This window comes from Parasteatoda tepidariorum, chromosome 4, assembly GCF_043381705.1.
Source record: "Parasteatoda tepidariorum isolate YZ-2023 chromosome 4, CAS_Ptep_4.0, whole genome shotgun sequence".
Taxonomy (NCBI): domain Eukaryota; kingdom Metazoa; phylum Arthropoda; class Arachnida; order Araneae; family Theridiidae; genus Parasteatoda; species Parasteatoda tepidariorum.
The window spans coordinates 73,747,475-73,760,470 of NC_092207.1; the positions used below are offsets into that span (position 1 = coordinate 73,747,475).

The 12,996-nt window shown below is 27.4% G+C and overlaps 2 protein-coding genes across 6 annotated transcripts in view; one reads left to right on the forward strand and one right to left on the reverse strand.

Annotated features, from left to right (window-relative positions):
* LOC107445098 (protein PRRC2C) overlaps positions 1 to 1,122 on the reverse strand; it is a 35,804-nt gene extending 34,682 nt beyond the window's left edge. For 3 of the 4 annotated variants that reach the window (XM_016059431.3, XM_016059432.3, XM_016059428.3), the window contains exon 1: positions 953 to 1,122. The gene's annotated coding sequence lies outside the window, so the exon portion shown is untranslated. Of the gene's footprint in view, positions 1 to 836 lie in introns of all 4 variants that reach the window. The other variant, XM_071180045.1, reaches the window with a different exon arrangement.
* On the forward strand, positions 1,108 to 10,468 carry LOC107445099 (calcium load-activated calcium channel). 2 transcript variants are annotated; one of them, XM_071180047.1, is made up of 7 exons: positions 1,108 to 1,247; positions 4,725 to 4,802; positions 4,983 to 5,042; positions 5,771 to 5,817; positions 7,825 to 7,892; positions 8,825 to 8,969; positions 10,349 to 10,468. In XM_071180047.1, exons 1-7 carry the CDS (start codon positions 1,229 to 1,231, stop codon positions 10,439 to 10,441), a joined length of 510 nt encoding a protein of 169 aa, XP_071036148.1. In that variant the 5' UTR covers positions 1,108 to 1,228; the 3' UTR covers positions 10,442 to 10,468. The 2 variants fall into 2 exon arrangements, with proteins under 2 accessions (XP_071036148.1, XP_015914919.1); XM_016059433.3 differs by lacking the exon at positions 1,108 to 1,247 and adding an exon at positions 1,697 to 2,017.
* Positions 10,469 to 12,996: the final 2,528 nt, after the last annotated feature.

Genomic DNA, 12,996 nt, shown 5'->3' on the forward strand with positions numbered 1-12,996 from the left:
ATTGACCTCAAATAAAACACATTTAGCTATGGAGAACTGTAAATTTGAATAATATAAAATTCATCAAACAAACATATCCATTAGATCAAACTAATGAAAATTTTAAAGAAAAGTTACATCACAGTTGAATAGCTTTTAGTGCACAAATTGAAACAAACTAGATAAATTACAAAATTAAAAATGTGTCAATAGATTCACCATTCAAGTGTTAGCCAACATATTTTCTATAATTTTTGACAGGTAAAACATAAATAATCGCAACCTTAAATTTACAATTAAACACTTAAGATTGATATTAAAGAGTACAATTTAAATTTGTCACATACAGGACAAAAACTGTTAAAAAATAGCTAGATCTCCACTCATCAAGAGCTATTATTTTGGCGAAATATTTTGTTATTAAATGTAATAAATAGTTTATTGTTGTTTAATCGAGCAGTGTATAATTATACATTTGAGAACACGGAACGATATTAATGGCTTCAGCAAACGTAAACTATGATGATCGAAACTATAACTGTCAAGCTAATAAAAGACAGAGAAAGTAATAAGCCTAAACAACATCTATTAAGTACTCAAATATTTAAATCATCTACATATATTTTAACAAATGCAATATAAAATTGAAAATACATGTTAAGAACCTTGATCATATTAATATTAATTATTAACATTTACAAATCCAGGTATTAATACAATAGTAAACAGAGCCGCTAATTGCGTAGTAGGAGGGTCAACAAATGTTATTTTATTGTAATAGAAAGACTTTTACTAGACATAAAGAGAAAATATCAAATATTTAAAGCACTATAAGAATAATATATCATGATATTTACTTTTATTTCACTGAAATATCGAAATTTTACGTAGTATAAACCAAATGTTTACTATGATCGGTTTAAGCTATTATAAACATAACAATAATTCATAGGGCATTAAAATAGCATCTTACCTCGGTCCGTCCAAATGGGTTTCTTTAAATAATAATAACGGTAAAGCTTAGATTTAGGTGCAAGGGATGGATGGCGGCAGATTGTGACAATTAGTTCAAATAGGTCCAATTTTTAAGGGACCTTTCCAATTCCAAAATGGCGAACAACAACTCTCTTTTCTCCCGTAAGCGTTTAATAACCTGAAGATGACGTCACAGGAAGCACCCTTCCCAGAAGTCTAAAATAATTTAGTCTGCTCTCGCTGAAAAAAATTCAATCTTGGTTGAATTTCAAAGATGCTGAAAGAAAAAAAAAGTTATTTTACTAATGAATGACAATTATTCTAATAAGTATAATAGGAATTTCAATTAAAATAAAAAATATCTCATTAGTTGCTTCGAATCTTACAGTTTGCAAGTTATTAGATAAAAAGAGTAAAACGGAACTAAAGGTCGTAAAAACCTTATTTAATTGTTCAGAATCCAATTAAAAAATAGCTCATTAAAAATTTCTAAATGTTAAAATTTTTATAAACAAACGAAATAGCATGTGAGGTGAGGTTTAGTGCTCTGAGTTTAGAAGCAACATGTGTAATTTTAAATATGAAGTTCAAAAGGTGTTAAATTATTTTTAAAAAAAGTACTTACTTTTTAGGCTTTTAAAATTCGTATTTTTAATAAGATAATTTTTCTAAAACGTTTTAATAAAAAAATAAGAATTAAATTAATCTCGAACCGTCATTGATAGTTCAACAATTCACAATTATTTTCCACTGGACTAGGTGTATACAGTTTTTTCAGTTTTAATTTTTTCTCTAATAACTGCAATAAAATAGTCTTGAATTTCAGAAACGAATTAAACTTTTTAATCCATATCCGTCTTTATGTTTAAATGATTTTTATTCATTTGATTTTTATTAAAATTTAATGCCATTCCTCTCTTCTCTCTAGTAGATTATGTCAATTTGTTGATTGTTTGTTTGGTTTCGGTTTGTTAAATTTTTTGCTGCAAGCATAAAATAATCATGTTGAACGACAGTTTTGTAATTTTGTGCATTTCAATTTTTACTGCTTTATTGGGTGAAGGTTTGTTGAAAGTTTTTTCTAAAAATAATTTTTTGATGTATTAAGATATATACGATTTATGTTTAGCTTTAAAAAACGAAGAGTAAAGCTTATTTTTCTTGATTAGTAAAATGTTTCTCTTGCTTAAGTTTTTGTTTGTCATATTAATATCAAAAGATATTTATGCTGAGATATGTGGGTCAAAGTGTATCTAATTTAATTTAGTAGTGGCTAACTTTTACCTATTTCTCTGAAATAAGGAAAATAAATTCGATTTACCAATTTGTGCATTACTAAACTTTTGGAAGAAAATTTTTAAAGTTTCCTAAGTTAATTGATAAGTTATATTCTTTTATTTTTCTTATTTTTAAATTGATAAGAATTTTTCCCTTTTTTATAAACCTGTCCTCTAAATCAGCGGTTCTTAACCTATGGGTCGCGACCCAAAATTGGGTCGCGAAGCATATTTCTTGGGTCATGCTGAGTCGAACCAAATAATAGGTAATACCAACACCTCCTAGAAGAAGTCATTGTGGCTTACTCAGCCTAGACTTAATGAGGTACCTGCGTAACTCTATACCCTTAATCTTCGTTCATAATAATTAAAAAAGGCACATGACTCAAAATTAGTTTAGCATATCAATGTGCAAAATTAATATAAGAATAAAAGATACTTAGTAGTTAATGTTTAAAATAAAAAATAAAATGAAAAAGTGAAAAAGAATTAACATAAGGGCCCTCTCTTTCAAAATGTATTCAAGCACAAAGTTCTCATTAAAAACTGTATGAATTGCATTTAAAATTTAAAAGACTTAAGATACGTATTGATATTTCTTTTTTTTTTTAGGAATAAGTTAAAATGTCAATTATTTTCAAAAAGTTATAAATATATTTTAATTTGGTCAATAAAAATTATTAAAAACACTTGATTATTAATTAAATTTTCGCTGGATCGAAAAGTACTTTTGCTTATCTTTATTATTAAAAAAATAAATAAAAAATTTGTAAGTTAAAAAAAAAATCATCATCGTAGGATTGAAGATTTTTTAAAAATACGATCTAAAATAAAGCAATGAAAAAATGTTGACTTTTTTTTGGGTCGCGACATGAGCATATTTCTCAAATTTGGGTCGCGGCTTGAAAAGGTTAAGAACCACTGCTCTAAATTATTAGTTTTTTATCACTAGTATGTATTTATTACTAAATGCTACAACTGGTAAGGAGGATTAATTTGCAAATCTGGGGCAATTTCTTTATCAGTATCTATGCCAAAATAAACGTCAAGTTTTGGCTATTAAAATCATTCCCTAAGGAGACAAACTCAAAATGTATTAATTGTTGCCATAACCATGGCAAATCTCACCTTAGTTTTTTTTTATTTTTAATTTCTTTGGTGCCTTGGCAATTGTTGGTACAAGGAGATTCCAATATGCAAATTCTGATAATGAGGAAGGTTTCCATTCTGGTACCTGATTGCACAAACTAAAATCGCCTAAGCTTTTGTCTAAAAAGTAGAAGCCGATGTGTAATGGTTTGTCTAAGGGTAATTACTTGTTATACCCTTCTAGTTTGTTGCCTTCTGTCATGAGTTTAGATTTTCATCTACCTCTACCTGGTGTCAATCAGGATTAAAGTAGCCTTAAAGAATATTGAACTACATTTAATAATGAGGAAATGTAACTCGATTTAATTAAATATTAAACAAATGAAGGTAAAATTAAGTTATTAATATAAATCAATTGTATTTTAAAAAACTTATGTGTCACCTTTACTCTTTTTTTAAATAATTACGATCACATCATCAAAAGCAATTTGCGAGAAATTTCTTTTATATACAATGAATAGAAGATTTAATTTATCTACAACCATATCTAATCAGAATAAGAAAAAGCTTTTTATGAGGCATCTGAAATCACGTGAATATGAATCGAAATGTTTGACTTTTAAACATTTTGTAAATATGAAGCCTGGTGATTGATTTTTAAATCCCGTGCATATGAATTCAATTTTAAAATCATGTGAATGCAAATCATGCTGCTTTATTTTAAAATCCCCTGAATATGAATCATGATATTGACTTTTAGAGACATTTGAATATGAATTTCAATATTGAGTTTTAAATACACGTGTATGTAAATCACAATTTTTGATTTTTAAATTGCTTGAATTCAAATTGTGATATGTAATTTTTAAATAGGAATAATACAAATTTAACGTGCAACTTTTAAATCATGTTAATTAATGTTTCATATTAAAATAGCGAATGTGAATCGTGATATTGGATTTTAAATACAAATCGCAATATTAGTTTTTCAATTGTATAAATACGAATCATGATAACTTGGTATTTGATATATCAAATCTGGGGACTTGTAGGATATTTTATGAATTTTTCAGGTGTAGACACGCATTTCTTTATCAAGCGTGTCAATAATATCTAACATTTGATCTACGAACTGTAAAGGAAATTTGGTTTTGATTACTAGTCAATGTTTGTTTAGAGTTATGAGTGGCTTGATCAAACACGTTCAGAGTCTTACGATAATACAATTTTATTAAACTGTCAGTAATGTGTTTCATATCATGGGTATCAGGTTGTCTAGGAAATAAAAAGAGCAGAAGAGTAATTCTAACCATAATAAACCATTAAAATTATTCAAAGGAATATTGTTTATGTTATATAATGTTTCGATTTCCAGTTTAAGTATATTTTTTTCTATTTTTTAAGGCTTAACATGGCTTATGGTGTATAGGACAGAAAAGTATCAAAAGCTTAAAGCAGAAGTAGAAAGACAAAGTAAACGATGTAAGTAATCAAAAATTTAATATTATTTTAATCAAACATTTTGTTTAAGTTTTAAGATCTTGTAAGCATTAGGTTAGAGATTGGGGGAACATCCTCAGCTTTTTTTTTCTTTTGCTTCATAAATCTTTATGCATATTTTAATTTTCAATACTACTATTTTTTTTCCTCACTTATTTGCAGTGGAGAAAAAGAAAGAAGTTCATGGAGACACAGTCGATCGGCAACAAAAGAAAAAAATTGGTATGTTTGTGTAGTATTGTACTATTCAAATTATATTTAGTAGAGGTTATAAAAAATTTGGTGTATTACAGTGTTTTTTTCAACTAAAACTAATTTGCACACTTAAGAAAAAAAAGGTTTTAAATAATTTAAACTAATAAAAAAAAGGGTTCATATATCAGGGTGTATAGCATTTTTTAATTTTTTTAATTTTATAAAAGCCCTAAAAGGTTCTTTTTTTATTTGATGTTAAAAACTCTTAATTTTCTCAATATTTCAAAAAATTTTCGATTTGCTTAAAAATCATATTTTCAAGAATATGGCTATTCTCTATGATTAGAGGATCAGAAATCTGAATCTGCCGAAAAAAGGTATATTTATTCAGAGAAAGTACGTTTTTCTATATGATTTCGTATCTTAAAATATCATCTGCACTAATTAATTAACATAATTGAAGTCACTCTACATTAGATCAGTCATATTAGATCAAAAGTTATTCTGGGTGGTACGTTTATTTTTTTGTGCACTGTACAATGATGTGTTTTATTTTTAAGAAGTACAACTTTCTATTAGTACTTTTTCTCTTTCAAATTCTGCTTTTGTAATAAAAATTTTGTTTGCCTTTTATGTTATGTTATTAATTGTAAATTTATTAAGAACTTTTGTTTTTTTCTTCTTTGTACTAGCATCATTAATGAATAAGTATCAAACAGTTTTTTAAAACTCTATTTTCCTTATGTCTGTTTTAGAACGAGAAGAAGAAAAATTGAAAAATAACAATAGAGATCTATCTCTTGTAAGTAAAATTCTATGTTTTTCAACTTTATCTCCTCCTGGCTAAGTAATTTTTAAATAATATATTGTGCTAAATTAAAATAAATATGTCTCATTATTAAAATTAGTTATTCCATTTGTAAAACTTTCGCATATTGATTGTATTTATAGAAATTATGTTTATAATTATTATAATAATAAATGTATATTTATAATATCACATTTTTTTATTTGTACATCATATAGAAAATGTATTGAAAGTTTCTCATTTACAAGTCAGAATACTTCTTTTGATAATAATTACAAACACTAGAACTAGCTATTACTTTGAAATATATTATTATTTGTGAGCTATAATATGAAGAGAAAAAAAAAGGGGGGGATTGGAACTTTGAAAGTAATATACTCACTTATATTGTTAAGAGATTATGTATGCCAGGTTTCATAAATTAGCACAAAAGGAAAATTCATGCAATTATGATGCTCAATTTCTTGTACGATTTTATCCCTTAATAAAATCCCACAGCTCTTATTTACTAGTGGTTACTGTTTAATGCTGAAGCATTGACTGAGTGGTACTGAAGTTATTGAAAATATTTATCGTGCATCCTAGTACTAGGGTATATCAACTATTAGTTAAGTCCTGCATCAAAACTTTATTCAAATTGTGGTTCAATACTTTTTGAACAGATTTCATTTATAAGAAATCAGTCGTTAAATTTCAAAAAGTTTTAAGCTTGTTACGAGAATAGTAAAGAAAAATTGATTGATTTCTAGATAAAACACTGTTTCATTCTCTCATTTCGTTATGTTAATACTATTTTCTTACTTTGCATTTCTGCAATTATTTTTCTGCACTGTTTGACTGTTTCAATTTTCCAAAATAATAAAATATTTTAAACTAAATGCACTAGACCTCCCTCCTCAGAAAAAGATATAGCTTAATTACTGTTAAGTGTTATAAGTCTTTTAAAATTGTAATACTATTCAGAATGAAATATTGTTAATCTTTTAAGCATTTCAAATAATTACTTATAATAATAATTGAAATAATTGGGAAGAGTGAAAATATCTCTTTATTTCTGCAATTCTGAGGGAAATAAAATTTCCATATTGGTTTTTGCAATTCTGAAATAAAGAAATACTACTAAATTCCCTATAAAATTAACTCAAATTTAGCTAATGTTATAAGAAAATATCTATTCAAAATTTTATTAATTATGTGTACATTTTTCAAAGATATATTGCAAATGTAAAAAGTCATATGAAAATCATAAATAAATATGTTTTCTCACTTTATATTTTTAACAAGCTTTTGATGATTCTACAACACAATACTTATAAAACATTGGAAGTAAAGTCGTCACTTTGTTAGAATAGAAAGAAAAATTCAGTTGAATAACTTTTAAATTTATTTTTATTTTTTTAAAAATGAAAAGCTTAAGTATAAAAATGTTTAGTGATTAGTAATTATAGATAAGTTATTTAATACTGTACATTTGTCTGCTTTTTTATCTTCAAAATTCATTTTTATTGTCGTTTAAACTGCACAATAATGTATATTTTCCTCAAATCTAAAACCACCTAAATGCATAATACTAAATTAATATTTTGTAAAATCTGATTACAGATTTGTATTGCAATAGTTTTGCCAAAAATCCTCAAAATTGATCTGGTGATGTCCAGTGACAAATATTCATTTTTTTTTTTAAAAATAAAGAAATAAAATAAAGGACGATTAAAAGTATATTAAATATTTTCCTCCTTCTACACCTCTCTGCAGTTGAGTTTGATTGCGAGTTAAAAAGCTTCTTAAGATAAATCAAAAGCAATAAAGGTTTCATATATTCTCTAAACCTTTGTCATCAATCTTAATCAATACACATTAAATCTCATAGATATAATTACATTTTTTTAATGTGATTAACTTAAGCTCTAAAATTTAAAACTAAACTAAAAACAATATTGATGTATGCGTGTTCTTTTATTATTTTATTTTGTCAGTAAATATTTATTGTATGCTTTATAGGTCAAAATGAAATCTATGTTTGCTATAGGATTTGCATTTACTGCTCTACTCAGTATGTTTAACTCAATGTGAGTAAATGTATTAAATATTTTTTCCTTTGAATGCTTACTAATATTATTGTTTTCTGAACAGTGAACATTTTCTTGAATATTTGAGTTAAATTCCGCTTGATCCAGATATTTGCTTACAAAGGTGACTTTTCTAGAATATTTAGTGGAGTAAGTGATCATATAAATCACACAATTCCTAATGAAGGATGGTTTTGAAGTTCCAGTTTTTATGAATTTTATAGACATATTCGTAAAATGAAGAAGAAAAAATTTACAATAAATGAACACAATATTGTTTACATTTTATTTAAACAATGCTTAATAATAAATGTGAGCGATAGTGTTTAGTGGTATTGTTACTGAGAAATTGTCAAGATGGAATGCTGAAATTGCCAAATTTATCTCTAAGCCCTCAGTGGGGGAACTAGCTAGCACTGCTATGTGCAGTAAAGTGCGTGTTAAATCAGTCATGAGTGAAGGTTATCTTGTTGAAAAATTGTCTTGTGGAATTTTTAAAGAAGGATACCAGTTTGGGCACTGTCCACGTTGTTCGTTAAGAGTCAAATTTACATGGTATTCTTACAATAGTCATTAATACATAAAGCCCTAAAACACTTTGCTTAGTGCTTAAATAGGGTGCATTGGTATGTAGAGCCCTGAAGCCCCAAAAGCTGCTCTTTTATAATTTATGATAGTATTTATCATAAGAATTTTGCATGTTAGATGTCCAGTCTACGAAGCAGAGCATAGGAAAATAGGCCTACGGAGGTTAATTATAATTTTTTTTAGTATCGGCAGGATAAAAATTCCTTTCAAAATCAGTAAATGAAGAATTGATTTTAGATTGTAGTTACATTGTACTGTATAAAATAGAATTATTATCATTAAGATTATCATTATTCAGATTGATTTGTTTTCTTTGCAATATAACCTGTGGTTTAAATTTTCAGATTTGATGGACGTGTAGTGGCCAAACTACCTTTCATCCCTATTGGATGGATTCAAGGATTATCTCATAGAAATCTAATTGGCGATGATTTTAGCGATTGTTCATTCATTTTTTTATACATCCTATGCACCATGTCCATTAGACAAGTAATTCTTTTTAAATATTATGTTAACTGTTTAAAATTCCCTTTTATAGATCTTATATGTCTGAGTTCTATTCCTATATTATCTTGTACCTTTCATTTTTGTTATATTTTTTCCACTGTTAAGTAACAACAATAAACAAACTATTAATGTTTATTACGTTTAAAAAGTAAGCAATTTTGAATTCCAAGAATGTTAAATGCAAACTTTAACACTTTTCTACAAAGTTTCTGTAGTCATATGAAATAATGCGTTTAACATCATCATCAGCATTAATATTTCTGGGCAATTTTTTAACTTCTCAACAAATTCTTCATCACGGTAACCAACCATGCACTTCTATGAATGACATCACAGTCGAACAGAAATTTTTTTCAGCCCCACGAACTCCGTGAAAGCTATCTCTTGGCAAGGAATTTAGAGGAAAATAATATTAAATGTAAATTTTGTTTGGTTTTGGAATGCAAATTTGCACAATCAAGTTTTTCAATAAGAAATGCATTCTATTTGATTTTAATACTTTTTTAAATTTAGTTTTTAACATGGATTCGAATATTTGTTTTGTATACAATTTCTGTGTGTTTTTATGTATCCTCCATGTAAATTAATGTATAACTGATTCTTACTTCATTCATTAAGTTATGAATTACAATTTTCCCGTTAATTTTTCAGTTAGTTGAATTGTAGTTATCATATATACATAATAGTTGATAATGTATAATAATTTTGTTGATATATATAATTCTGTATCAATTATGAATGTTACAAAAATTACTATTTGATTGATTTGCTTGTGCAAATGTAACATTATTGAGGATAAATCTAATTGAGATTAAAATATCAAACAGATGTACTATTTTCTTTTATTGTAATAAAAAGAGAAAAAAAATCATGCAAAAAGCAGTTAAAAACTATAATTCCAAAGGTAAGTTGCACAATGCAGCAGAAATTCCACTAGAAAATTTTAACCAATAGAAAATTTTAAAAACGAAAGTAATGGAAAATATAATAAAGACAACCGAAGCTGATGTCGTCAGGAGGTACCAGCCTCGGTACCCCCTGTTGACGTCAGCTTCGGTTGTCATTATTATATTTTTCATTGTTTTCTTTTAAAAATTTCTATTTGTTTCTTTTATTGGATATCATTTGATAATTTTCCTTAAGTTAGATAATCTTTTTAACTATGTTTGCCTTAGTCCATTTAAACTTTGGTGTTTGTCAAATAATTTAAGTGAAATTTTAAATAAATATTAATTGAAAGAGCAGTACTGATTTCTACTGCAAAAATGTTTTNTTTTTTTTTTTTTTTTTTTTTTTTTTTTTTTTTTTTTTTTTTTTTTTTTTTTAGTATCCACTTTTTAATTAAGTATTTTATTTTTCAGAATATTCAGAAGATGCTTGGATTCGCTCCTTCTAGGACTGCTAACAAACAAAGTGGAAATATTTTTGCACCTTCAGCCCAACCAATAAAATAGTTTCAATAAATATATTTTACTTATTAATTGGTTGTTCTCCTTTCACACTTTATTCAAAACAGTGTTGGTACAAAAGTACTTTTATAATTTCTTAATAATTGAGAAATGATCTGAACAGTATTTTTTCTTTCTGTTATTTAAGTTACAAATTTTAGGTGACAAAATTATTAGCATTTTTAAAAGAAAACTTATACAAAATTTTGGAAAAGATACTAGCAGAGTTTAAAACCAGAACCCCTAAAAAAAAAATAAAAGAAAACCAGTTTAAAAATTATGAGTTTTAAAAATAAATTATAACTACAAGTGTTTTGCTTTATGGAACTATGAAGCTTCATATCAAAAGAAGGGATACAAAACCTGCTTACCGAATTTTTTAATTAATTTTAAACTAAATTCACTAATATGTCAGATAAGCGTATTATTTTAATTTTATAACAGTAAAGCTTTGTAATGTGTTATTTTATTCTAAAGTTCCAGTATTTTAAGAGAATTATCACAAGCAGTTTCAATATTGTCAATAGGACATAACTCCATCATTTGATCAAATTTGTCTTCCACTCAATAAATCGAACTTCCAATTTTGCATGTAATAATATTATATTAAAAAATCTTTGATTTTTTAGAAACCATGTTAAAATCTATAGTATTATACAAACGTCGCGGATTTAGTTGGAATCGAGTGTGTCAAAAATTTATTTTTCAAATAACCGATTCGAAATCTCGAGTACTTTAATTAAAGGCTATTTGGAAATGGTAGGGGGAGGGGAGAGATCAGAAAATTTTCAACGTCAGGAATCGAGCTAGTCAAAAAGTTATTCAGTTTCGCAATAACGTATTGAGTAAAAAAAAAAAANAGGGAGAAAGAAAAAAAAAAAAAAAAAAAATCGGACAGTGTGGAAAGAACCAAATAAACGATGGAATGAAGCCGTTCAGAAAGTAATCCAGAATTCACATTTGTCGTTATAAGTATTGAAAATATCGAATCTAAAATAGTCAAGGAATGGCTCCTGAAAAACAAATAATTGTCGGAGAAAAAAAAAATCGGATTCGGAAATTCTTGTTGAAAACAGCAGTGATTTACGATGGAATCGAGCTCGTCGGGTCGCCATGCGACATTATGGCTGAATTGTCAGGACGAGGTTCAACTTTAAACCTGGTCTAAACCGCGAAGTTAAACCAAACTGCACTGCAGGAACGAAGTTTAAGGAAAAACGCGGTTCTAAGATCTAGTTCAGACTTGTCTAAGTTAAACCTAGTCTGAGGTAGGTTTAAACCAGGCAGACGAGTTTTAAACCACGATCGTCTGCTTACAATCAGAGAACGTCAATCTCGTTTTCGTAGATGTTTAGTTCTGTATTGCTTTATCAGTTTTAAAATATAAATACTACGTGCATATTATTGAGAAACCATAATATAATTTAGTGTTAGTATCGTATATTTGTTTCTGTATCTTTTGAAGTGTTTATAAAATCTTATGAAATAATGCCTCTTTTATTTTCTGAATTGATAGTATACTATTCAGTAATTTTTGTTTTCTTGAAAATAAACACCGAGATAAATTTAATATCTCACTTGCTGAATGGGGCTTTCTTTTTGAGTGATTTTGTATATTATATTCAACCGCTCAGAAGATAGACCTTTTCGGAATAATAAAACGTGAGGCATACGAAATTACAAATTTAAGGATTAAGACTGAGTTGGCAGCAAAACTAGAATTAAAGATGCAATTGAAGAGTAGGAGCTGGTGCTCCAGTATACCTAGCCGCAGTTATCCAGTTCTCAAATAGTTCGCTGGTAATGCTGCCAGAGACAGCAAGAAGATAGGATCATCCCTAAACATCTTCAGATCTTCAACTCGCTACCAGGCCCCTCTTCCCCACTGGGCACTATGGGCACGTGCCCAGGGCCCCGCGATCTAGTTCCTGCCAGATTACCAAATGATAACCGATACATTATTACCGAAAAACATTTATTTTGAAAAATCTGATGATAATGACTTACTACAATACCTACGCTTATTATATTAGCTTTAGTTTGCCGCATGCGGATAGCTATACCTTGTACAACATAGCTTGAACTTTTTGACAGATGGGTCAGTGATGGGAAACAGAAAATATCTATTGGTGTAAAAAATGTGTTGGCTAAATATGTGGCTGTATGTATGTTTTAAACTATTCAAAATAAATAAATTCATTCGTCAATCAATTTTATTGCACTAGACATAAAAACATTGGGTAGGTAAGAAACCATTGTTTTCAGTTTTTCTATTTAAATTTTACCTCGAAGCAATAAAAACCACTTAAGACTTTCGGAAAATGCTTGAGTCCTTAACAGGTACTTTTATGTTGTGTGTCTATTCTTATGATTATTATCAATTTTTAATATTATTAAAATAAGAAGATATTGTTCGTCGTTGCAAAGTTATATCGATTTCAGATTTGACATCTGTCAAAAAGAAAGATCAAACTAATAAATAAACAGGGTATAATACTCCACTCTCTCTCAAAAATGAGTTTTTCCGATATTAGTATGTTTAGGTTAATTTAAATACCTAT